This window comes from Staurois parvus, unplaced genomic scaffold (assembly GCF_062004578.1).
Source record: "Staurois parvus isolate SC_StPar_1 unplaced genomic scaffold, SC_StPar_1.0 ptg000226l, whole genome shotgun sequence".
NCBI classification, from domain to species: domain Eukaryota; kingdom Metazoa; phylum Chordata; class Amphibia; order Anura; family Ranidae; genus Staurois; species Staurois parvus.
The window spans coordinates 6,020,190-6,047,813 of record NW_028318022.1 but is presented as its reverse complement, the minus strand read 5'-3'; the positions used below and the strand labels follow the sequence as shown (position 1 = coordinate 6,047,813).

Genomic DNA, 27,624 nt, shown 5'->3' with positions numbered 1-27,624 from the left:
GGAACAATGCAGTCAGGCAAATATCATTCTCATGGCAACCACCAAACCCAGACACATCCATTGGCTTGCCAATCAGAGAAGCGTGATTGGCCACTCCAGAGAACACGTCCCCATTGCTCTAGAGTCTAGTGGTGGCATGCTTTACATCACTGATGTAAGGCTTGGATGCAGCTGCTTGGCTGTGGAAACCCATACCATGAAGCTTGTTACTTACTGTTGTTGTGCTAATCTGAAGGCCACACAAAGTGTGTAGGTCTTTAGCTATTGATTCGGCAGACAATTGGTGATTTCTGCGCACTGTGCGCTTCAGCATGCACTGACCCTGGTCTGTCATTTTTCGTGGTTGAGTTGCTGTTGTTCCCAGTTGCTCACACTTTGTTATAATACCACTAACAGATGACCGTGGAATATATAGTAGCCAGGAAATTTCACGGATGGACTTATTGCACAGGTGGCAACCTATTACGATACCACGCTTGATCTCACTGAGCTCCTGAGAGCTTCCCAATCTTTCACAAATGTTTTTAGAAGCTTCCCCCATCCTCTGGAACTCTCTACCCCAATTTATTAGACTATCGCCTACTCTGCTCACTTTTAGGCGATCTCTGAAAACCTATCTCTTCAGGGAAGCCTATCCTGCCCTCTGCTAATAATGGAATCTTCTACTCTTCCAACCACTCCATTCCCCACAGTTACTACCTTTTGTACCACTAGCCCCTCCCTCCTAGATTGTAAGCTCCAAGGAGCAGGACCCTCCTAACCCTCTTGTATTGAACTGTATTGTTGCTGTATTGTCTCCCATTATATTGAAAAGCGCTGAGCAAACTCTTGGTGCTATATAAATCCTGTATAATAATAAAAGAAGCAGTCTGCATATCTAGGTGCTTGATTTTGTACACCTGTGGCCATGGAGGTGGTTGGAACACTTGAATCCAGTGATTTGGTGGGGTGTCCCAATACTCTTGGCAATATACTGTATATTGATGCTGGAATGTTGGGCATCTCTAAAAGCATGATAATATGTTAAAGTACCATTACTTTAGAAAAATAAACTAAACTAGAACCTGAATAAAAATGGCCAGATACAATACAAAGACATGTTTGTTTACATTAGCATATTCCTTGGAAATATACATTATCATAATGTTTTACACTACTGTGAGTACAGTTGTACATGCATTGTTTAGGTAAAATTACTTGCCTGGTTGCATTATCATTCTCTTATGATGTCAAAACACAGAAATAGACCTTTCATATTGAATTGCTTTATTGATTGATACTGAATATAGCGTATTGTATAAATGTTTCCGGCCATTCCATTTATTATCTATTGATTGTTGTCTTTTTACGTCTGAAAAATGTAAAAATGAATGAATCTACAATGTATTTACAGCGAAGGCTTCCAAACAGATGTGACTATTTATTCTTTTTATGTCATTTTGCATTAAAGGTTGATATGAGACAGTTAGCTAACTTGCAGTACATCATATGCACTATAATTATATCAGAAGCAAGTAAAACAACTCTGTGTTCTGTCAAATGCCTATGGAGACAGACTAGTCATATGTCAACATTTACTTTGCAAAGTGAAAATATATATTTGTAAGTTAACAGACCCATACTCCTTTAGTAAATCAACCCATATATTTTTTAGTATGTCAATGATTTGCAACATTCTGTCACATCTTTGAAAGTAGTTTGATTCCTTCCATAATCAGGCTAATTTATTTAAAAAGTTGCAAACCTTCACTTAACCAGTTGCAACCCACCCACTTTACATTTACTGCGGCTGGGTGGCACATGCGCTGGATCATGTACATGTACATCATCCAGCTGAGGGGGCATAGCGCACTGCTCCTGTGACTACAGTGTCCAGTGGAATGTATGAAACATATGGAAACAATAGCATTGTCAATCTGAGGGGAGGGCATTGTTAAATGCACTAGAACAGGGGTGTCCAAACTTTTTTCAAAGAGGGCCAGATTGGATGAAGTGAACATGGTGAAGGGCCGAACATTTTTCCGAACATTCTTTGAACCATTACAATTAAATGCAAATAAATTATTTTATGCCAAGTTAATTGCAAACGACACACTTTTCATTTCATAACATTAAGATCAACTGACAGCTGAGTTTTCACAATGTATTGAAAATAAATTAAAAAAAACTTACCTGCACTAATGTGAAGGGTGAAAAAGGTAGCTGGAGCTGAAGTCTCTGCTCGGCAGCCGGGAGGGGAAGAGAAACACACTTCACGCTGGAAGCCCGGCCCTGACGTCACCGCCCTCTGTCGCTCCCAGCGCGGCGCAGTCATGCATGCGCACTGCTCTCAAGCAGAAGACTGTCTGCCACAGAAGGGAGGGCCGTTCGACAGCCGCATTTACACTGACCAGGGAGAATGCGCCACAGTCAGGCATGCGCACTGCCCTCTGCTCTCAAGCAGAAGACTGTCTGCCATAGAAGGGAGGGCCGTGGGAGGGCCACATTACACAGAGCAGGGAGGGCTGTTGGAGGGCCGTATAAAACCGACCCCCGGGCAGTAAATGGCCCGCGGGCCGGACTTTGGACATGCCTACACTAGGAGATTTAAGCTGGCCATAGAAGGTGGCCAGACTATGGGCAGACTGATTGTACCCAATTCGATTGTTACACAACTTGGGTACAACCAACTTGTTGAATTTTACATGCTATGATTGTTAGCAGCTATTAGAGCCGCTATCAGTAATCAATGTGTTCTCCCCGCCGCAAGAACACAATGGCTCCGTCGGAGGGTTTCCCCCATCAACACAGTCAGTGTTGATAGGGGATAGAATGATTTTCTTTCCTGCAAACTGAGGTTGCAGGAAAGAAGATTGCTCCATCTATGACCAACTTTACTTAATAACTGTCTGTCGTTATATTTTTAAATTAACAAAAAAAAAAATGTTTTACTGTTGGGTCGTTTTGACCATGCTGTACAATGTATTTCTAAATCGCGAGTCCAATACCTGCTCATCAGTTACTTCAGTGGTGTATGTGGCTATGTCATTCAGAGTTCATTTATGATGGATAACCCAGACTGATGAAGACTTAACTCTACCATTAGTTTGTGAACTTATTTCATTATGTCAGCAGGGTTTGTCACTATACCAGGCATGTGTCATGTGTTAAAGCCTCACCGAGATTGTCAGGAGAAGGATCAAAGAAACACTTCTTAGAAAAGTCATTCTTGGTTTGAATGATTAATTGCCTATCGGAGCTGCCAGTTCTCTCTCTAATATATATGAGCCAGCTCTTCACACACATGTCCTAGAGTTGCTCAGCTGGAAGCTGACTGAAGAACACTGTGACTGATTATACTTAGAAAACCACTACATCTCCTCGGCCTAGCTGGCTCCTTTTTACTGCTCACAGCAATGTAATTCCCTGTAATTCTGCCACCAGACAGGCATCCTGACTGAATAAACACTGCCATACTGAAGAACATGTTTATTACTAGCACTCAATGAAACTTCTGACTGAGGAGACTAATGAAAATGCTTTGAGAGTTGCTTTCTCTGAGCTGCTCATCATAAGGGACTAGAGCAGGTGGAATATTCATCTGTTGATATTGTCCAGGGGGGATTTCTATAAATGTAAATGCAGTCTTAAGCAGCCACTCGCAACTTGTGAATGATGGTAATTAAGTGCAAGATGGGATCATGGGTATTTGTGTGTAGTGTGATCAGCAGGTTTCGCTATATTGCACATGACTAGAAAGATGTTCTTGATTGTTTGGATATAGGTCCTTAGGGCTTTAGAGCACCTAATTTACTTTGTAAGCAAAAGGGTGTATTGAGCTAACTTGTTCCACACACATTGTCCATCAGCAAAGCATTAATTTCATGCCTGCAATGTGCCACCTCTGGCCTATATCAGAAACTGCTTAACTCTAGAGGGCATTTATGTAGGAATGGGATGAAATACTGCATTTTTGCATGCAACATGTGTGAAGAAAACAGCCTGTTGTCTAAAAAGTGTCTTAAAATTGACATCTGTTTACGGCAACCTTTTGACTAGTTGTCATGTTGGGGTTATTTTTTGGATTACGTATAAACAATCGGATTTCCACATTTTTTAAGCAAACGCTTCCCAATAAAATTCAGTGGTGGCAAAATAAGCATGCATGATCCAGCTGACAAACTAATTTTCTATTGAAAGATCAAATATGCATGTTTTACACATACAGTTACACAGTTAGTCTGGTTGAAAAAAAAACCACCATCCATTTCAACCAACAGTAGGGGGGGAAAAATATACAGTTGAATATATACACAATCCTATACCCACAGTTGATCCAGAGGAAGGCAAAAAATAAAACCCCAATAAAGAACGATCCAATTTGCTCCAGCAGGAGAAATAAAATCCTTCCTGATCCCACAAGAGGCAATCGGATATTCCCTCAATCAACTTTACCTATAAAAATTAGTATCCCGTTATATTTTTTGCATTTAGGAAAGACTCCAGGATTGTTTTTTAAAAACAATCTACTAAGCTGGCCTGAACCAGCTCTTAAGGGAGTCTATTCTACATTTTCACAGCTCTTACTGTGACTAAACCTTTCCATATTTGGAAGTTAACTCTCTTTTCCTACAGACATAAAAAGTGCCCCCTTGGTGGCACAATCTGGTGCTAACAGACACTATCTGGGAGGGTCAATAGGAGACACTGACATCACTGGTGACACTAATGCAGTGATCATGATAGCACTGTACATGGACACTGTACTAATGTACTGGCTTGAAAAGGGTTAACATCTAGGGGCAATCAAGGGCTATGTGCTTAACAATGTGTAATGTGTGTTTCTTTTACTTTATTGTTTGTTTTTTTCTCTCTGCTTAGCAGGGAGAAGAAACAGGTAGATCACTGTTCCCTGTAAACAGACTTCTGTGTTTTTGTAAACACAGAGATCTGTGTGTAAATGGTCACAGATGATCAGCTTACTTCAGTCAAAATCATTGGCTGAAATCAGCTTCCAAACTGTCTAATCACAGCATGGGTTCCAACCAAGGGCTGACAACTCATGGGACCCCCTGGGCAATAAGGGATCATGGGGCCCTGTGTCCTTGCCAAAACTCAAAAAACCCTATGAAAAAGGTTCCAGGGGCATCTCATGGGGCCCCCTACTGACCCCGGGCCCTCGGGCAGTGCTCGAGTTTCTAAATGGTCAGTCCGCCCCTGGTTCCAACTCTGCCTGGCAGTACTAGGATCGTTGGTTCGTATCCCAACCAGAGCACCACCTGCCTGAGTTTGCATGTTCTCCCGGTGCTTGTGTGGGTTTCCTCTGGGTTCTCCAGTTTCCTCCCACACTCCAAAGACATGCTGGTAGGTAAATTGGCCCTAGTATGTGTATGTATGAATGTGAGTTAGGGACCTTAGATTGTAAGCTCCTTGAGGGTTAGGAACTGATGTGAATGTACAATATATATGTAAAGCGCGGCGTAAATTGACGGTGCTATATAAGTATACGAGAGACCCTCAGCGCCATGGACCACCTATGAAACAAGTATTGCAGCTAGCATGTACTGTGTTCCCACATGTAAACCATAAATCAAAAAAAATTGCAGGGCAGTACTATAAATACAAATACGGTGCTAAATAAATCCAACGAGCATATTCACATATGCACGTTGGATTTATTTAGCACCGTATTTGTATTTATAGTACTGCGCGGCACTATATAAGTACCTGTAATAATAAAATAAAAAAATAAACTCACTTTTCCCAACGCACACATTTCTGTAGAATTAGCTGTGCATGTAAGTAGGTACTGATGAAGGGGACCTGCGAGGCTCTGAAACGTTGCTATCTGCTGTAACAATGTGATCTGGAGATCCATGGTGTGCTGGTGATATTTTCTTGCAATCACAGCATAGGTCAGCAGGGGGCGCACCCCAAACCTGACAGAAACGTTGCAATGTACCAATACGTCACCCAGCCAGCCACTCGCAGTACAACTACTGTGGGTAGGAGGCAAGCTGATATTTGTGTTGTTGTTTTTTTTTTTTAAACTTTGTTGCAGATTGTATTTGAATGTGTACATGAAGACAGCCATATTGGCTTATGTCAAGCATGCTCTGTTTTGCAGTGCTTTATAGTGGCTGTGTTCTACCACTCCTTCTCACAACACGCCTGTGAGTTGTCTGGCTCATGATATGTGACTGATTTCTAATTTTAACAGCTGCAAAGAAGAAAGAGTGTTTGGAGTGGCTTATCTACCTCCAGAAGCTGGGAATCCACTAATCTCTACATTTACTGCCAAAACGACTTATTAAAAAGCAAGCATGTAAAATGGGAAAGTAAAATTAAAAAAAAAAAGTTAAATACACTATATGTTCCCTTTAAACAATATTGTATTTATTGTTGCTGTCTAAAAGTTATCAGATGAGCATAACCAGCCTAAATACTGCAAAGACTAAACTTTTTTCCCTTATCTGCTCTGCTCAAGAGACAAATCTGCAGTAAGACATGTAAGCCTTTTAAAAATGCATTACTGGAATTTTAAATTGTAAACTGGCAGTTTTAACTATGTACTGTAACAGTTTTCACGGGTAAATGCTGAAATGTTCCATTTTTGTTTCCTTTTCTTTTTAGAATCTCAGTGTACACTGTGTGGTGAACCTGAAGGTGAGTGGCATTATTTTATTGTGGTTATTTTTGTGGTGGACATTTGAGTAATCTGTTTATAGACATAAAAGCCGAGGCACTGTTTGAATGCACAATTGAATTAGAATGAGTAGCACAGTACATGCTTTAGGCTGTAGCTTGTTTTAAAGCAATACTGCTAGACATGCCGTAAACCCATCTATATAACTGATTCAATGCTTAAATGTTTTTCTGCTGCAAAAATCAAATATATATTAATTGTGATTTCTGTGTTCTTTAAGAAGACTTCGAGTTAATAGGTATAACTGATTTTTTTACAGTTTTTTATTTCTTCATTTTCCTTTAGTGTCTGAAAAAGACAGGCATGTACTGCTCTCTATGTGGCTAGGGAACCAGCAACTAGTCATCTGAAAATTCCCAGGGGTGAACTTCACTCTCTGTTTGCGACCCCCTCAAAAAAAAAAGAATTTTCATCAAGTCTATAAAGATACTTGATACCTCTGGCGTAACTAAGCACAGACAAATATTATTAACTCCATTTTTGTTTACTCTTTAGCACACTGGCTGCCATAGGGTTACAAGTTCTTCTGAAGCTGTATAAATACTGGCTCCTTTTATCTCTTAAAGTGAAAAGCTGGCCATACACTAATTCCTCCATCCATGCTATACAGTGCAAATGGACAAATCTTCTGCTGTATCTATTGCATTTTGACAGCTTACCCTGCTGGTTGTCAAAATACCAAAAAAATTGCTGAATCTAACTGGATGCAGCCACTGTCCAGGCAACAATTTTCCACCCAGCTCCTTCAATTTTTCAGTGGAGGTATGCTGGACAGGAGGCAGTCGACAGGGCCATGCACTGGCTCCTCAAGAACCAACCAGAATTTGTACAGTGTATGCCCAGTTTAACTCCACTTTTTGCTGAGAAACCAATTCCCCCTGGGTGATCTTTGTACACTGCAAGAACATTAAAGGATAAGTACACCTTTTAACATCGCAGATCGCTGGTGCCATGCAGGTCTCCTGCAGACCTGTCAGTATATCTGCTTGCCCGGATGGTATGTACAGGCAAGCAGATATACTGACAGGAAGAATCAATGAACTACTACGGCCTTCCACAGCGCCATGGTAATTCATTGAGAACTACAAACCAACAGCCGCAAAGGCTGTCAGGACTTGTAGTTCATTCATTCACCGAATACTGTGAATGAGTGGTGTGGCCGGGCAGGCGGAGCCCTGCTTGGCCTTGTTTTTTTTAAATTGTGACAGCTAGGGGGGAGGAGAAGATACCACTAGCTGTCATTATGGAAAGTGGGGAGGAGTGGGGGGCCGGTCTGTTTGGAACATGTTACAAGTTAAACCCTGAATATGAGTGTAACATGTTACGAAAGGTGAACGTATCCTTTAAAGAACTGTTTTGCAGATCCCTACCTTTTCTGTATGCCAACAGTGTGCAAAATGCCCTAACGGTGCCATATTACATTGATTTTTATTCGTTTTGTTTTAGTAAATATTAGCATTATTACAAAAGCAAAATTACAAGATGTCTTTTTTATAATATACAATAGGGAAGAGTTAGAACTCCTCTCAGTTTATTTTTTGTTGTCCATGACCCATTGGCAAGATCTCCATCCACTTCCTGCCCAAAGATGTAACAGAAAGTGAGAAAATCTCTATAAAGAGAATTCCCTTCTTGGACAGTTGTGGCCAGAACAAGTGTCCCTTTTGGAATATCTCCCCTCTTTTCTTTTTCTGGTAAGAACTGTATTATGTGTGATCTACTTACTGGGGACAGCAATGATAGCAATAAAAACTTGAAAACAATCTAATCTTACTCTATCCTAAACCAAAAAAGTTTTGGCCGTACATAAACTTTAAAGCAGTTGTAAAATGACTTTTGTTCTGAAAATAATAAATATGTTATACCTGCTTCTCAACCTCCTCTTCATGGATCCCCTGCAGGTGATCTTGGATCCTCCTCTTCTCTGAGTCTCCCCATAGCAAGCCGCTTGCTATGGGGGCACTTGTGTGGGCTTGATCCCAAGCCAGGCTGTGTGCATCCATAAACACACACTGCACATCTCAGCCCCACCCCAACTCCCTTCTCACATGTTTTGATTGACAGCAACAGGAGCTAATGGCTCCTGCTGTTGCTTAGTCTCCTGTGTAAAGAGAGAAAGGGGAGAAAAGCTGCTGCAGATGGGCATTTATAACCACTTTCAGTACCCCACCATGAAAATCTCCATACCAAGAAGTTTGCTAATATCCATTCACAAAATATACCTTGCTTTTTTACCCCATATCCCACAATGCAAACATGTGAATGGGTCAACAGTGACAGTAAATCCCTCTAAAATATTCAACTCAGGTGGCCAGACAAGGTGATCCAAACCAATACGGGAAAACATCTAGCTACAGTTCTATGGCATTGCTGAAAGTTGGTTCTAACATACCTAGATAACTTCTTGGTATATAGACTATTAATGACATGGCTACACTGGGAAAGATAAGTGATGTTTGGGTGACCCAAGCTGCCAGAAACATCTGAAATATGTCATCAGAAAAGCATGGCATGTCTAATTTAAGTCCATGCATGCTGTGATTTCTGCCCCATGTCTTTACTATCATTAGGCCTACTACTGCATAGAAAATAAATCAACCCTATACATGGTCATTGTAATGCCAACTCCAGGCAACTATAAATCATATTGTTAGATGCAAGCAAATCTTAATAAAACAAAATGTAATGTTACATACAACTAACATAGGAACATGAACCTGTAATGACGATAGCCTTCCCTGCACACCAGAGGGAGGGTAAGCACTTGAAGCCAAACTGCATTTACTATTGCTTTATAGAGTGCAGTCAGTCTGTCTGTATACACACTATGAACATGTTTTACAGAAGAAGAGCACACAGACAATGTGCAGCTACATGTTGATTCTCAAGTCTGTATACACACTATGAACATGCTTTACAGAAGAAGAGCACACAATGTGATACTACATGGTGGCTGTCAAGTCTGTATACACACTATGAACATGCTATACAGAAGAAGAACACACAGACAATGTGCAGCTACATGTTGGCTGTCAAGTCTGTATACACACTATGAACATGCTATACAGAAGAAGAACACACAGACAATGTGCCGCTACATGTTGGCTGTCAAGTCTGTATACACACTATGAACATGCTTTACAGAAGAAGAGCACACAATGTGCCGCTACATGCTGGTTGTCAAGTCTGTATACACACTATGAACATGCTTTATAGAAGAAGAGCACACAGACAATGTGCCGCTACATGCTGGTTGTCAAGTCTGTGTACACACTATGAACATGTTTTACAGAAGAAGAGCACACAGACAATGTGCCGCTACATGTTGGTTGTCAAGTCTGTGTACACACTATGAACATGTTTTACAGAAGAAGAGCACACAGACAATGTGCTGCTACATGTTGGTTGTCAAGTTTAAGGCTGATACAGATCTTTGGCCAGATTGTACTGCTTAACCACAGTCACAGACTTGGCTCTACGATCTGCCAGGGGTCCTGGAGACTGGTTGAGTAGCATTACAAATCTTTAGTAGGGTAGATATTCCACATCCAGGTATTTTGACTGCCTAGAGTTCAGCGGTTACATGTTTATAAATGTCATTATTAAAAAGGAAATTATAACATTTCCTATGTTATTTTGTATCTTTACCTCTATTTCCTATAATATTTAACCCTTTCAAACACAAAGAAGTCTACTTTTCTAAATTAAAATTGTAATTACATTTGTTGCAATAGGGAGAATTCCCTCCACAGTATATCTGAATGGCCAGATGGTAGATGTAGACAAGAGTCCAGCTGATATGGATCATTCTAGGGTTGTGCAAAATGTAACTGACACAAACTTTCGGTGCACTTTTTTCTCTTTGTTTGCTTTCTCTTATATTTATGCTCACCTCTCTTTTGTGAATGATGAACATATAAATTCGGCCTACATTTTGAATGTGGGGCCAGGGGAGATTTTACATTATGTAATTAATTTAATTAACTCTAATTGCATGCACACTGCTACACCAGTACTATGTACGGCAGGGGTGTCCAACCTGCTGCCGACAACAGCTATGAATGCGGTGCAACACAGATTTGGAAAGGTACTTAACCGCTTCCCCTCCACCCTATAGTAGATCTACTGCTACAGGGTGGCAGAGCTGTGCAAAATCATGTATATATATGTGCCGCCCAACCTGTTCTGCCATTGGCGGCTACAGATGTCAATCACCGGGTCCCGGCTGGATATTCCACGCCAGCACCTGGCGATCACCAAGTAGCACTGACAGGGGAGAGACCTGTGTGTAAACAACACAGGTCTCTTTCCAGCCAGCAAGAACATGCTGCTGTGTATTTCTCTGCAGAGAAATACCGTATATACTCGAGTATAAGCCGAGTTTTTCAGCACATTTTTTGTGCTGAAAAACGGCCCCCTCGGCTTATACTCGAGTCAATGTCTGCAGGGGGGGTGCGAGGCTCCGTCAAGGGGGGTGCGTACAGGGGTGGGCAGAGGGCTGCTGTCTCTTACCTGGCTCCCACGATGATCCATCCAGGAAGCGCTGCTCCTTCCGTCACTCCGGCCACTCCCTCACTCCTGCCGCTCGGCTCCGCCTCCTCACCGGTGATTGGCCGCCAGAACTGTAGCTCAGGAAAGGTACACAGGTGGCCAATCACGGGCGAGGAGGCGGAGCCGAGCGGACCCGTGAAAATCGAGTGAGGGAAAAGCCGGTAAGTGTGCAGTGCAGAGGTGCTGCTGCAACCACATATGCTGGCTGCAGCAGCACCATACTGCAACAGGGGTCAGCAAGTGTCATTGGTGTCAGTGGGAGGAATAGTGCCGCATCATTGGTGTCACTGATACTAATGATGGGGCATTATTCCTCCCACTGACACCAACGATGGGGCACTATTCCTCCCACTGACACCAATGATGGGGCACTATTCCTCCCACTGATACTTATGATGGGGCATTATTCCTCCCACTGACACCAACGATGGGGCACTATTCCTCCCAGTGATACCAATGATGGGGCACTATTCCTCCCACTGACACCAATGATGGGGCACTATTCCTCCCACTGACACCAATGATGGGGCACTATTCCTCCCACTGACACCAATGATGGGGCACTATTCCTCCCACTGACACCAATGATGGGGCACTATTCCTCCCACTGATACCAATGATGGGGCACTATTCCTCCCACTGACACCAATGATGGGGCACTATTCCTCCCACTGATACTAATGATGGGGCTTATACTCGAGTCAATAGTTTTTCCCAGTTTTTTGTGGTAAAATTAGGTACCTCGGCTTATATTCGGGTCGGCTTATACTCGAGTATATACGGTACACAGCAGCATGTTTCCCAAAACACACACAGCACATGATGTAAAACACAGCACAGCACACAGTTAACCTTTTGATTGCCCCAGATATTAACCCCTTCCTGCCCAGTGTCATTAGTACAGTGTTAGTGCTTTTCATTTGACTGATCTCTGTATTAGTGTCATTGGGATGTCAGTAGCAGTTAGTCGGTTCCCACCCAGTGTCAGAATGCAGTCCCGCTATAAGTTGCTGATCGTCGCCATTACTGGTATAAAAAAATAAAAATAACAATTCCAGCATATATACTCCCATTTGTAGATGTAAACCAGTCAATTTATATGTATTGGGATTTTTTTTTTAGCAAAGACGTATCAGATTACATTTTGTCCTAAATTTGTGATGACGTTTTATTTTTAAAAATTTTTTACTGGATATGTTTTATAGCAAAATTATTTGTCTTTTTTTTATAGTGCAAAAAATAAAAAATGTACAGGTGATCAAATACCACCAAAATAAAGCTTTATTTGTGGGGAAAAAAGAACATAAATTTCATGTATGTACAGTGTTGCATGACCACGCAATTGTCAGTTAAAGTAATGCAGCGCTGTATTGCATAAGATGGCCTTTTCTGGAATGGGGGTAAATCCTCTGGAGGGCATGTGGTTAAAGGATAATTTCACCTTTTTGTAAAAAGTAATAAATGCACATTTTTTTGCAGCACCTATATTTGTGAGCAATTATTTTCAAAGATGAAGCACAGGAAGGTCAAAATTAGAATCAAAATATCTGATGAGCTCCTTCAAAATTCATTGAGAATTGCTACTACATTCATCAAACCCGATATTGATATGTTCGTTTCAAAAAGTAGTGTCAAATATTGCACTAGTTTTATGTCACCCTCTATTACTTTTATAATAAAAATATTACAACTCAGATTAGTACATTATCTATATCAGTGACCGTTAAATGATGATCTGACTTTTCTGCTCACTAGCTATCCTTATTGTTAGTGTATTTTATGAGTGGCCCAAAAAAATTCCTCTTCTTCCAATGTGGGGAAAAGTCAAAAGGTATACAGTATGTAGAAAGCTAGAAAGGTGCTAAGATCCTATTTAAAGTTCCAGATGTTTAATTATTATTTTTCTAATGGCACCCACGTGAGAGTGGCAGCTTAGGCAATGCAAGTTGAGATCATCTGTACTTGTAATCCTTTGCTTTCCTTATAAAAAATAAAATTTACTTACTGCACCCTCATATTGTGAATGGGCATCTGAAGCTCGCTCAGACACTCTTCCGGGAAATTGTGAAGCTGGCTACCCAGCATGCACTTCCCATTTTTGCTCCTGCGCAGTGTGAAGAAGGAGCGATCTCGCACCTGCGCAGTGTGAAGAAGGAGCGATCTCTCACCTGCGCAGTGTGAAGAAATCCCCGCGATCGTGTCACTTCTTGTCTCATAATAACACAAGATTTTGGTATCAGGCATTCCCTAGGACTGCTGGGATAGATGACGCTGATATCCCAGAAGCCATAGGGAATGCCTGATGATGTAATCGCCCAGGGGCCGGGACCGGAAATGGAGACAAAAATTATCAATAAAAGGTATTTAGGGAAAAAAAATCTACATATATATTGCCAAAACGGACTGTGAAGAGGGAGACCATTGTCTATCAAGGGAGAAAAAAAAAAGGCTGGAACTCTGCTTTAAGCCTCTCATTCAGCTTACTATACAGTATCTGACACAAGTTGCCCTCAATTTGGAATGCAGAGCTGATAACTAGGATTCATCCTTGCTTACAATTATTTTCATAAGTTCAGTTGAACAAATATTGTTTCATAACAAAAAGTAATAAATATTACCCTAAATACACTATAGTAGGGAGGTTTTTTTTTGTTACTTCTATGGCCCTAGGGGTTAAACCCTCATCAATACATATTTTTTAGATTAGTAAGATTCCACCACACTTTAGTCTCCCTACTGAGCCAGTAGTTCTGAAAAAAAAGCAAATAGAACATTTGATCTGTAATAGAGGCATTATAAAATTAGAGGGATTATAAATTTCAGAGAGTATAGTTCTACTGAAAACAATTTCATCGCTGCCCTGACTACAAACAACACCTGGATTCAGGAATAACTGATACTGATACCTAAAGATTATTTCAGAGCCATACTGTTTTAGTACCTATTCTGGAGTATTGACAAATCCATTTACATTTCCCCTGCCCCATATTTTAAACATTTTTCTCTACTCTTCCTTTTCTCTTGCGTCATCTTTTTTCCCTTAACTGCATTCCTCACATGTAAAGTCCCTCCAACCTTCCTACCCCCCAGTCCTTGTTCAAGGTTGATTCCTTTTGCCAGCTTGGATATTTAACCATAACTTCCTACTAAGGAAAAAGAATGCATGAGACAGCAGTACAAGTAACATAAGAGCACGCTAACTATTTCCTATAGTCCTGTTTACTGATATGTTTATTGAGCATTAAATATGTTTTGCTGCTATACTGTTTTTAAGGATTTGTTCAATGGACACAATTAATTCTTGTACTGTTTTCCTCTGAAAATGAAAAAAAGGAGTTAGTGCTAATTCAGACGTGTGATGCAGATTGAAGCTCGGGTTTCACAGCTAATTGACACAGTAGCTGTTCAGCAGTTCAGGTCAGGTTTAGATCAGGTTCAGGACAGGTTTAGATTAGGTTCAGGTCAGGATTTTATCCTGTTCACAGCCCATAGAAGTCAATAGCCTGTAATTCGCACCTGAACAGGACCGCACTGCTCAGAAATCAGAGAGGACTCTTTTTCATTCCGCACTGAATCCGCTCTGCCAGTGCACCAGACATATGTGGACAGGCATCATAAGCAGCAATGTTATTTCACATGTCATGCGGATTGGATGCAGTGCAAACCGCATCCAATCTGAATATATGTTAACTGGCACTTACTGAAAAATGCAGGAAGTGTCTGTTGTATATGGAGGCAGAGGCAGACTGACCATTTGGAAACTCGGGCACTGCCCGAGGGCCCGGGGTCAGTAGGGGGCCCCATGAGATGCCTCTGGTACATTTTTTATAGTCTTTTTTGAGTTTGGGCAAGGACACAGGGGCCCCATGATCCCCTATTGCCCAGGGGCCCCATGAGTTGTCAGTCCGCCCCTGTATGGAGGTATTGTAATTATCCAGGTTTTCCTGTGAGGCAAAGCAAAGAGCTGCCTGGAAGGCTAAAACAATCCTTAGATTTTGTTAGTTAGCTTGGGTATACCCTTGTAGACAAACACCTGTAAGAACTGTTTTGGACCGAAGCTATAAAAGCAGAGGCAAGCAGCCCTGAAGCCGATCAGCTGCATTGACTGAGCTGTAGGTATTTGCCTGTTTGAGGCTAACCCTCACAGCAACTATAAAAGACCCCCATTTAATCTAGCTAAATGCTTTTTAAATAGCACCTCAGTCTGTCTTTCTACTAGCCTCCTGCACATAAGAAATCAGACCAAGGAGAGAGGGACAGCACTGGAAGTCAAAAAGGTTTTACTGCACTGCAGAGTGCTATGAATACAGCAAATGCATGTAGCTGATTAGAGGGGAGAGCACAAAATTCACCAGGGAGCTTCTTTTCCGTCACTATCCAGTCCAGTCATGCTGTATTCCTTTAATGTACTATATGTGTACAGCCTTGCCTTGTAAAATAACCCATTCAGTTTAAAATAGAAATGAAAGGCAAAACATTTGTGTAAAGATATATAAAAAACATAAATACCTTTTATTCCCCTTTTAAATATGTGATCACACACGGTCTGTTCTAAACTGCTTAAGGAGGGGGAGAGGAAACAGCAGTACACTAAACATCCCAGTGAATGGTTGTGAAGGGGGATGTGTCAGCACACATCTGATCATTGGAGGAGAGTTGTGAGCACAGTTCACAAACTGACCACGCTGTGCTCACATGCCTAGGGTGGCCAGTTTTTAATAGGAAATGTTGGGTTTACATATTCTTTAACTTCAGTGAGAAAAACAAAAAGTCAGAGCCTTGTATGGAATATAGCAGATATGCCTGCATGAGAAAACTAGATAGACAGAATTGCAATATATTTTTTGCAGTTAAAAGCATATTATAGTTAAAAAAAAAATGAAATAAAAGTTGTTTTTCATCTGTTTATTTTGTTTATTTTATTTCGTTGTTAGCCTGCACTTACACCATGCGCATGGTCGTAAAATATGCTGCAAACAGATTTATACTATATATAGTTTCATACAGATTTTTATATGCAGCATTCTATGTTATGGTCTCATTCAAGCAACTGTGCTTTGATTCCTAGCATTTAACTGTGTAGCCAAACACTCCAAGTACATATGTAAACTGTTGTGCAAATGTTTCCATGTGTAGAACCATCCTAAATAGACTGCTAGGATGTTAGGTAAATGTAGTTCTTATTGTAATCATTGGAGCAGCTGTTAATTTATTTTGGTTGTTCTGGGTTTCACAGGCTGTTAGTTTGATTGCTCTCCCTGGCCTTCTGGAGACATCTGGAACATAGGAGGTTAAACAAGGCAAATGTGCAGCATGAATATTTATTGTTCTGTAACCAATCCCTGGGTAGGTGTCCTCAGTAGGTGGCTGGAGAACACATAATTGTTCTTGTCCTGGGTCTATGGCTGTAGGAAGATCCCTCAGCCTAAAGGGATTTGCCCCTCTGGGCTAACTGCTGAAGATTACTCACGTTCATTGAGGTCCCAGCTGTGGCATAGCTAAGGGGCCTACTTATAAAAATCTTTTTTTTTAAGCTAAGCAAGGTAACCCTCATCTAAGGACCTGATCTAAAAAGCTCAGAAAGAGTGCCCGGTGGAAGTTAGAAAATGACTGGGAGTCTTGCGGCCAGTAGTGTCCCTAGGCGGGTACAGGGGGTGCGCACCACACTGAGTGACACCTATCGCATGGGTGACACTGGACCCTCTCCATGAGCTCCACGAAAAGGAACATTTTAAAGCAAGCCAAAGATCCCTGCAAGATGGACCAGATCTGCGGATTGAGCATATCCGATCCATCTTGCTCCCCAATCCGCAGATCCGATCCATCTTGCGGGGATCGTCTGCTTGCAACCTATACGGGGTTAACTGATCTAGGTAAGGTTGTGCAAGATCCAGGACTTTTCTGTAACCAGGAAATCTGGCCACGATAGCAGGAACCTCCTCCATCTGACATCAATTCTCGAGCATATGCAGACCGGACCGGAGTTGAAAGATCAGTTAACCCCATATAGGTTGCAGGCCGACGATCCCCGCAAGATGGATCGGTTCTGCGGATTGGGGAGCATAATGGATCAGACTCTGATCCATTATGCTCAATCCGCAGATCTGATCCATCCTGCGGGGAACATCAGAGGGGTGACACCAAGTGTTACTGCAACAGGTGACACCGAGTGTTACCGCACCGGATGACACCAACCCTAGGGATGCCCTTGCCTGCGGTATTGTGATCATTAAAGTAGAACTAAAAACAAAACTTTTTTTGTTTGTTTTAGACAGAATGGAGATGGATTAGAACACCTATTTCATTTTTATTACTGTCTGTGCCCCCCCCCCCCCCCATTAAGGAGAATCACCCCCTGTCTTTGTATTGTTTGCTATTATCATTGAAAGTGAAAGTAAATAAAACCCCAAATTTTGGGTTTGCCCCCAGAAAAGTAACAGAGGGGAAATTTTCCAATGGGGACTCTAACTCTGGTGACCTGGGGATCCCCAAGGAATTCCCTTACTTTGTGGGGATTATCTCTCACTTCCTGCTTGGCTATGGAACAGAAAGTGAAGGTAAATCTCCCAAAAGGGACACAGATGGTAAAAAAACAAACTGATGGGTTATAACCCTCCCTTACTGTATCCAAAATGATAAAAAAAATAGTCTTGCCTATAGATCTACTTTAGCCTCTTCCTCAGTGAAGAGTGTGTGGTGGATACTGGAAGGAGGCATCCGTTGATCCAGTGACATTGTGAGTACTGACCTGAGCTCAGGGTCCCAGTGCTGTTTCTTTTGGGTAGAACAGCCGGTGGTAGTCCTGATTGGGATAGTTTTAAAAAGGGACTCAGTTCTGCCACCTGTACTTGTTCCTGCATAGATACTGTTAAGGGAGGCTCAACAAAGCAAAGTGTCCTCCTGTGAATATTCAGTGAATCTGGAGTATCCCATATCACCCTATACCCAAGTTCTTCAGCATTATGAATCCTAAAAAGACATCCCCTAGCCTGATTACTGAGCAAAGAGTAAATAAACTGTTGTTTTGTGCCTGGCTGCCTCTGCACTAATTTTGGGAAAATATTGATTAAATTACAGTGGCTCCTTTGCGTTTTGTGTGATGGACATGGCCTATGTATCACTGTCCCCATAGCTGCCAAAATTCCAGACATTTCCAGGGACACTTTTTTGTTGTGCGTCCAACAAGCAACTGTGGAGAATTTACTTTAATTATGGGTGTGGAATTAATTTAAAACGGGTGTGTTTATAAAGGCAAATCAGTAACTTATTGTACAATTTAATTTTAAAATATTGTGTACAGAAAAATTTATCATAATAAGGACAAAAAGAAAGACAAGAAGGTATTGTTTATAAGTAATTTTTTTATGTATTTTACTATTTCCTCTAATAACATCTAATAACAAACTCAATTTCTACTAACCTCAGCACTCTAAACCCCCCTCTGTTCAATTTTGAACCTCAAACTTCTCCTCTGCTCACCTCTGCACCCCCCCCCCCATGTTTACCTCTACATGCCCCCTCTGCTCACCTTTGCGCCCTAACCCACCATCACCTTTGTACCCTAAATGGTGATCTCTTCACTGTGTACCTCTGCTCCCCACCTCTTCACCTTTGCATCCAAATGATAACCCCCTTTTCTCTACTCACCTCTGCTGCAGGCTGAACCACTCTGCATGTGAAATATCTGGTGGAAGGTTCAATGGGAGTAGAAGCAGACATGACTTCCAAGCCTGATCTTGATCACTTATATCCCCTAAGTGGGCGGTATTCAGAGGAGGGGGCATGATTTACATATGAATCCAGCAGGGGTTTAATTACAGACCCAATTCACATAAAAATGTGCACAAAATTTACATATCATTAGAGGGTCGATTTATGTATGAATGCAATATTTATCTATAAATGCCAGCATGATTCATACCTGAATGATCTACACACAGCAGGAGGGAAGGGCAATGATTGTGACAAACTCAGCTGCAGGTTGTGATTTCCAGACAAAACCTGGGACACAGCCTGCAAGGGACAGATGAATAAAAATTGTGACTGTCCCAGCCAATTCAGGACTGTTGGCCGTTGACTCAGTTTAGGCATTTAGTGCTGGGGATGTAAACGAAAGCAAGAGTTTTGCACATGTATGTCTGTATGGGTTGAGATGCACTAGCTTTCTACCAGCAAGATCATGTTTAAATTCATAACCACATGTGCATGAGCCTTCATAGTTTTTAAATGAGGGCACACACGTTACAATGCACTCCTGTCATCACTAAAGCTTTTACTGAGAGAAATGTATAGAATGCTAACTCTGACCCCCGAATGTGAAAATGCTATAAAGGCAGGTAAGAAATTTTGTCTTTTTTCTGGTTATACTTGTTCTGAGTCAGTAACTTAAAAGATATTGAAGCCAGCATAACAGCCTGGCAACTAGAATTTTCAAAAAGAGATCAGAAGTGGCAGCCCTTTCATTCCTCTTATGACAGGTTTACCTAAAGGAAAATGATTTTACTTTGTATGCCATTAGTAACCAGAGTCTTTCGTATACTCCATAATTCTGCAATGAGGAGAGACCTATGGGAAAAAACTCATGGGTTGTTTCGTGCAACACAGACAAATCAGAAACTTAAACAACCCGTCCGTAACAATTGAGTGAGGTCCAATACTGTTTAACATACTATTTCGTTAGTGTTAGTATTATTAACATACAACATTTTTTCTAGCTGTATGGAGGTGAAATAGTGGCCATATACTGTACTCATTAGACAAGGATCAGTTCATTTCTTTCAGCTTCGCTACCCCATTAATAATATTGTCTTCCAGGGGGAATTATAAATGAGACAGGTTTGAACGGATGACATGATGGTAGATAGAGTGGATTAGGTTTGTTTGGAAGTGTTTCTCTAAGGTTTCCTGTCATCCTGTAACAGAGGTCACATATCCTGAACGGCCTGCAGACATCCTCTAAGTGAGAGGTGTCACTGCACTGTTGGAGTGAGAACACAGCTCTTACTGACCCACTTAGTTCATATCAGCTGAGAATACTTTGGTGTTATCCTTGAAATTTTTAACTGTCATGAAGTTAAAAGACCTGTAAGTAGCACGGAATATACTCATGTGTTTGTAGAGAATAATGGTGCATCCCTTTAACCAATGTAATAAGTGTGGAAAACAGGTCACAACTTTTCGTGCTGTGCCTGACCTACACCTTCTTGTACATATTTGTTTATGATATAGTATTATCTGAGTGTTTTATGGTCAAGCCAGCATAATTACATGGGAAATTAGTAATGCAATAGATTTAACTGCACTGCACATTGAAGACCTAGGGCAATTATGCTTAGAATTCGTCTCACCATAATTATCAGTTAACGCTGGATTGTTTTGTACAGTGTCGGTGGAGCTGATATTTATCTAATAAAATTCTCCAAACATTTATCTAGTAATGACACATGTTCCATCTTTGGACATGACTAACATTTAATAGCATATAAAAAGAACAATTAACCTTTTTTGTCATAACTGTGAAATAACCGATGTCCACATCTCCGCCACCTTTACTTCATTTAAATGATATGCTCATGATGAACAGAAATCTTTTCTTTTGAAGCCTTTTTCACAAAAAAGAATAACTGCTCTCTGTTATCATGAAATTTCAGTCTTCTGATATTTTTATTTTCAGTGTGTGAAATTGCAGAAATCAACTGCCGTTTATGTATTTGATAACTGGCATGGTCATGGTCAACTACCACGTAGTCCTAAATAATGTGAATGCAACCCTGTTACCAGAGCGGCTAAATGGTTGGCTCTTCCACCTGGCAGTACTGGGGTGGTCAGTTTGAATCCCAACCATGGCCCCACCTGCCTGGAGTTTGCATGTTCTCCCTGCGCCTGCGTGGGTTACCCCCCACACCTGAAAGACATGCTGGTAGGCTAATTGGCTCCTGTCTAAATTGGCCTTAGTATGTATGAATGTGAGTTAGGGACCTTAGATTGTACGCTCCTTGAGTGTTAGGGACTGATGTGAATATACAATATACATGTAAAGCACTGCATAAATTGATGGTTCTATATAAGTACCTGTAATAAATTGAAAAAAATGACACAGTAGTGACATAGAGATCAGAGGAAGGAACTACTGAACTATGAAGGGCATGTAGAAAATTGACTCACGCACAAGTGAGTCACAAGGTTGTTTGTCAGCAACCTTCATTGGACAATTCTATTCTAGAGGGCTGCACAGTGTTGAGTATTTACTAATTTCCTTATTTATTATTTATTTAAGATCAGCAGGGTGGCCTCTATTAAAAAAGGAAGGATTCAATTTTATTCATTAAAGTTTGTTCTACTATGGGCAGCACAGTGGCTAAGCTGTTAGCACTTCTGTGTAGCAGCACTAGAGTCATCGGTTTGAATCCCAACAACGACACTACTTGCATGTTCTGCCTGTGTGGGTTTCCTCTGACACTCCAAAGACATGCTGGTAGGTTAATTAGTTCCTGCCTAAATTGGCCCTAGTATATGTAAAAATGTGAGTTAGGGACCTTAGATTGTACGTTTCCTGAGGGCAGGGACTGGTGTGAATGTACAATATATATCTAAAGTGCTATATTTATTTATTTATTTATTTCAGTTACTTATATAGCGCCGTCAATTTACGCAGCACTTTACATATATATTGTACATTCACATCAGTCCCTAACCCTCGAAGGGCATACAATCTATGGTCCCAAACTCACATTCATACATACACATACAAGAGCCAATTTAGACAGGATCCAATGAACTTACCAGCATGTCTTTGGAAACCGCAGTACCCGGAGGAAATCCACGCAGTCACAGGGAGAACATGCAAACTGCATGCAGGTGGTGCAGGGGTTGGGATTCGAACCAATGACCCTACTACCGCCAGGTGGAAGTGCTAACCATATAAGTACCTATAATGAATAAAATAAATAAATACTATATTGGCAGCTGACCTAGAAGTGCAATTTACATGGTAGCTTTAATATTGTGCAGTTGGGCAATTTATGTGACAGAAACTGAGCACAGTAGGGCTAATGTATGAAATCTAGAGAAAACATATGGAACTTAAATTGTTACCCATAGTAAAGCCACTCTCTGGTACTAGCTACACATATATTGGAATTTAATTTACTCCAGTTTTTTTTTTTTCAAATCATCCTCGGTGAAAACAGCAGCTAATTGCTTTCCTTGGTGACCAAGTTGTCATTTACAGTGATTTTAATGCAAGGCAAACACATCCATATGGTAACCACAGGGGGATAACACAGGCCTTTTTGTGTGCGTTCCTTTCCAAATTGAGAGCAGTGGAAAAGCAGTGCATAGACATATGTTTGTGTGTGTGTGCGTGTAATTGTCCCTTATTTGAGGTTACATTTAGGGCCATAACTAATTAGTGGATGTATTAGGAATCTGATTTGTATTTCCATGGGGCAAAGCGCCAGTTTTACTATACGCCATTCTACTTTCTCTGTTGGAATGAATGGAGGAAAATTTAGGTGTGATTGTCTGACTTCTGATTTTTATATAATGTTGAAAGTAGAGAGAATGGAGCTGGAGAAGTGCGCAGCGTGTAGCAGTACTGGCAGTAGAGAGCACTTCAGTAACACCTGAGCTTAACAAAATCAATTTCCTCAAACACTAAATCTTCAGTGGAACTATGTAATATATTGTATATTTAGTTAACCACTTGACCTCTGGAAGGTTTTACCCCCTTCATGACTAGAGCATTTTTTTTGCTATTCAGCACTGCGCTCCTCTAACTGGCAATTGCTTGGTCATGCAACACTGTATTCAAATTAAATTTTTATAATTTTTTTTCACACAAATAGAGCTTTCTTTTGGTGGCATTAAATTGCCATATTTTTTAATTTTTTTCTATATAAATTAAAAAATACAGAGGATTTTGAAAAAAAAATGTTTTCCTTAGTTTCTGTTATAAAATTTTGCAAAGAAATACTCTTTCTTCATAAGTGCATTCTGCTACATTTCTTTGGTAAAAAACCTGTATCAGTGTATAATATTTAGTCTGTGTGAAAGTTATAGCGTCTACAATCTATGGTATATACATTTGAAAATTGATCAATTCAATCAATTCTGGAGGCACTAATACTGTATACAAGGACAGTACATATACCCCTCCAAATGACCCCTTTTTGGAAAGCATACAGTCCAAGGCATTTAGTAAGAGGCACGGCAAGTTTTTTTAAGCTGTTTTTTTTGTCATTTGTTTTGGAAAATGAAGAAATTAAATATGTTTTTTTTCACAATGTCTTTTTTTTTAACCACCTCCCTTCCGGCCGTTGTATATAAACGGCTGGACGGTGGCAGTGCAGGGGCGGGTGGCCGTTTATAAATGGCCTCCCTGCCCCCTGCTTGTGCGTGCTCCCTGGGAGCGCACAGCACCGCGATCCGGTGCCCGCTGTGTCCTCTGGATCGTCATATGGGACCTCTGTGTGAGTTCTCGATCATGTGATCACTGATTGGCCAATCGGTGATCACATGAGGAGTAGTAAGCAAGATGTCACTTCTGACATCATTGCTTACTACGTGTGAAATCTGTGAATGATCACAGAGGTCACATGGTACAAGGCTATTCACAACAACCTTGTACCATGTGACAAGCTGTGACCAATCACAGCTTACACAGTAGTTCTTAATGACTGCAAGAATGCAGCCAGAGAGAAGGAGAAATGATTGATTTTACACCCAAAAAGGTACAAAAAAAAAAAATCTTCATCACCCCCCACAAGAAGTACAGCGTCACCATGGTGACACTGTACTGCTAGGGTGACAATATGTAAAAAAAAAAAACCATAAATAATAATATAAAAAAAAAATAAAAATGTAAAAAAAATGTTTAAAATGTATGCTTTTTGGTTATAAACTAATTTGGGTTTTTTTTTTTTTTTTTTACTAAAAAGATAACAGAATACATTTTGGCCAAGATTTATGATGAAATATTATTTATTTGCATTTTTTTTTCAGAAAAACACTTTTTTTTCAAAATTTGTGGACTTTTTCATTTACATAGCAAAAGAAATAAAAATCTTAGTGGTGAATAAATACCAGGGGTGGACTGACAACTCATGGGGCCCCCGGGCAATAGGGGATCATGGGGCCCCTGTGTCCTTTCCCAAACTCAAAAAAGCCTATGAAAAAGGTACCAGGGGCATATCATGGGGCTCCCTACTGATCCCAGGCCCTCTGGCAGTGCCCGAGTTTCCAAATGGTCAGTCCGCCCTGATAAATACCACCAAAATAAAGCTTTATCTATCTCAAAAAAATGTTAAAAAATTCATATGGGTACAGTGTTGCATGACCGTGCAATTGTCATTCAAAGTGTGATAGCACTGAAAGCTGAAAATTGGCCTGGACAGGAAAGGGGTAAAAGTGTCAGGACTTGAAGTGGTTAAACATACTGTCAGCAGTGCAGTACAGTGTCATCATATGACTGATAAATAAAATAAATGTATTTTTCTTCTTTTACTATTTTTTTTACAGTATATACTTTCATCAGAGTAATTCAGTGTCACCATAGTGACACTGTACTACTCTGGGGGGCGGGAGGAGGGGATAGCAATACTTTCAGCTGTCATGAATAGATTTCCATTCATGACAGCTTAGTTACTGTTGACATGCTGTGATTGACTACAGCTTATCACATGGTTCAGGTAGCCAGGTACCATGTGATAGCTGTAGGCTAATCACAGCATCACAACAGTAAGCAGACTGTCATGAATGAAAACCCATTCATGACAGTTTTCTTACATAAATATCATGTGATCGCTTTGATTGGTCATAGCAATCACATGAGACCCTGGCCACTCATGGCAGTTGGGTACAAAGTGGTTTGATCCCCTGTGCTCACAGGACACTGTGGTCACAAAATTGCACTGCTTCACACCCCAGGGGGGGCGTGCTAGTGTGCATGTGCCAGGTGACGTACCGGTAAGTCACCCAGCCTGGCTGTGCTGCCTGTCCATGGCAAGTGTACTGTGGGTAGGCGGCAAGTGGTTACTATAACTCTTTTAATAGAGGAAGTCATTTGAAGAGTAATGATTGCTTACTTTGTAGATTACATGAGATAAATAACAGGTAGATGTTATCTACAAAATCCCTGAAAAATAATTTCTTATAAATGAATACATTCTCCAGATATAAACATTCTATCTACTGTATGAGCTGTGTGTACTTTAAGAAGCAGTGTCGCCCAGAATGGATTTCTCTAATTGGGAAGAGGGATGGGGGTAAGGTAGTGTTCAATACCCCATCACATGCCTTCTAGTGGATTCTAGAACTTTGTGACAGTGCATGTTACAATGTGTCCCAGACACATTTTGTCCCTGTTCAGGATTCTCTTCTTCAGGTTGTCAATGTAAAATCTTTTATGACTCTTTCACACTGATGTGCTTTCGATGTGTTCCCATTGACATACAATGAAAGGTGCCTTTTTGGTGCTCTTTTGAAAAACTGCACCAAAGATGCAGTATGCAGGACTTTTCAAAGCACAGCACACCTGCAGTGTGAAGAGTTACGGTACATGGATTTAATTGGGAATAGTTTTCATGTGCTTTTATCGCCCAGTAAAAGCGTGGCAAAAGCGCAACAGTGTGAAAGGGGCCTTACACTTATGCTTTTAATGTGTCATAATGTGCACCACTTTATATCACAAGATACCCTGCTAAAAATACTTCCTTACTACTAGTTAGTATAGTTCTCTTAGGTCCTTTGCTTTTTAGAACTTCTCCCTCCTTGAGGAAGGGAACTAAAGTTTTTTTTTGGGGGGGATTTTACATTTTATGGTTGTGGGGCTTTCAATTTTATGGTTAGGCACATCTCTTATTTTTTGGATCTATTGCTGTATAATAAAATGAATATACATTTGACAAAGTTTAATGTAATTTTTTTAATATAAGATACCTATCTCTGATTGTCACCAAGGTCACCATACAGTAACTAGTGACCCAACTGGAAGATTTCTCTATGCCTGTTTTGGTGACACTCCAAAATTCTGGAATTTCTTTCACTTTTACTCTTGGTGATAATGGTAAACAAATCAAATAAACTGAGCAATACTCCCTAATGGGGACACCGACAGCAATGAAAACATGATAGGTATTCTAATCCCTCTCAACTCATTTTCAGGCTCCAGCAGGCTCTCAGGATAGCTGTCTGCCTGTACCTCTTGTGGGCAGGCAGCTACCTGAGAGCAGGAAGATCAATGGACTATGAGAGCACACACCAGCACCCTTATAGTTCATTGAGGACTACACGCCATCATCCACAATGCTTGGCCGTGCTTTTAAGCATTAATTCACAGGGAACTACGAATGAATGATGCAGTCATGTGGGCAGAGACCCACATGGTCGTACTATTTTCAAATTGTGACAGTGGCTGCGGGGAGAAGATCCCCCGCCGCTGTCGCAGGGAGGGGGGATCAGAGGGAGAGGCTGCAGATGAAAATGTTACATGTTACACCTTAAAAATGTGTGGAAAATATAATGTTCCCAAGGTGAGCTTATCCTTTAACCGTTTCAATACCGTGCAATTTTACACCTTCCTGCCCAGGCCATTTTTCAGGTTTCAGCTCTCTCACACTTTGAATGACAATTGCGCGGTCATACAACATTGTACCCAAACTAAAATTTTATCATTTTCTTCACACAACTAGAGCTTTCTTTTGGTGGTATTTAATCACCGCTGGGGTTTTATTTTTTGCTAAATTAACAAAAAAAGACCAAAAAGTTTGAAAAAAAAACACATTTTTCTTTGTTTCTGTTATAAAAGTTTACAAATAAATAATTGTTCTTCATAAATTTAGGCCGAGATGTATTCTGCTACATGTCTTTGGTGAAAATAACCCAAATTAGGATGTATTTTTTAGTTTGTAGGAAAGTTATAGAGTTCACAAACTATGGTATAGATCTGAATATTGATCAATCCTGAAGTACTGACAGCCAATCTAATATCTTGAGGTCCAAGAATGTCAGAACAGTACAGATATCCCCCAAATGACCCCTTTTTGCAGAGTAGACAGTCCGACGTACTTCATAAGAGGCATGGCGAGTTTTTTGAAGTTGTATTTTTTTGTCATAATTTTTCGGAAAATGAAAAAATGAAAAAAATTATTTTCACTATTTTTTTTTTACATACTGTCACCAGTACAGTACAGCGTCATCATATAACTGGCATGGCGGTGAACAGCGACACTGACTGGTGACAGTATGAAAAAAAAAATATTTTTTTTGTTTTTTCTTTTTGTTAATTCCAAGGATTTTAGCTTAACCAACAATGTTTTAAGTTCAAGGAACCAGAGATCTACACTGTGAGATATTATTTGTTTTATAGGAAGCCCTTTGGATTTTAGTAT

General features: G+C 40.6%; 1 protein-coding gene across 5 annotated transcripts in view; it reads left to right on the top strand.

Moving 5' to 3' along the window:
* The window catches only part of DLGAP2 (DLG associated protein 2), a 1,035,006-nt gene that overhangs the window by 615,219 nt on the left and 392,163 nt on the right, over positions 1-27,624 (top strand). For all 5 annotated transcript variants that reach the window (XM_089679530.1, XM_089679529.1, XM_089679532.1 and 2 more), the window contains one exon: positions 6,613-6,645. In XM_089679530.1, the coding sequence (XP_089535656.1) occupies positions 6,613-6,645 (33 nt within the window). The remainder of the gene's footprint in view (positions 1-6,612; positions 6,646-27,624) is intronic.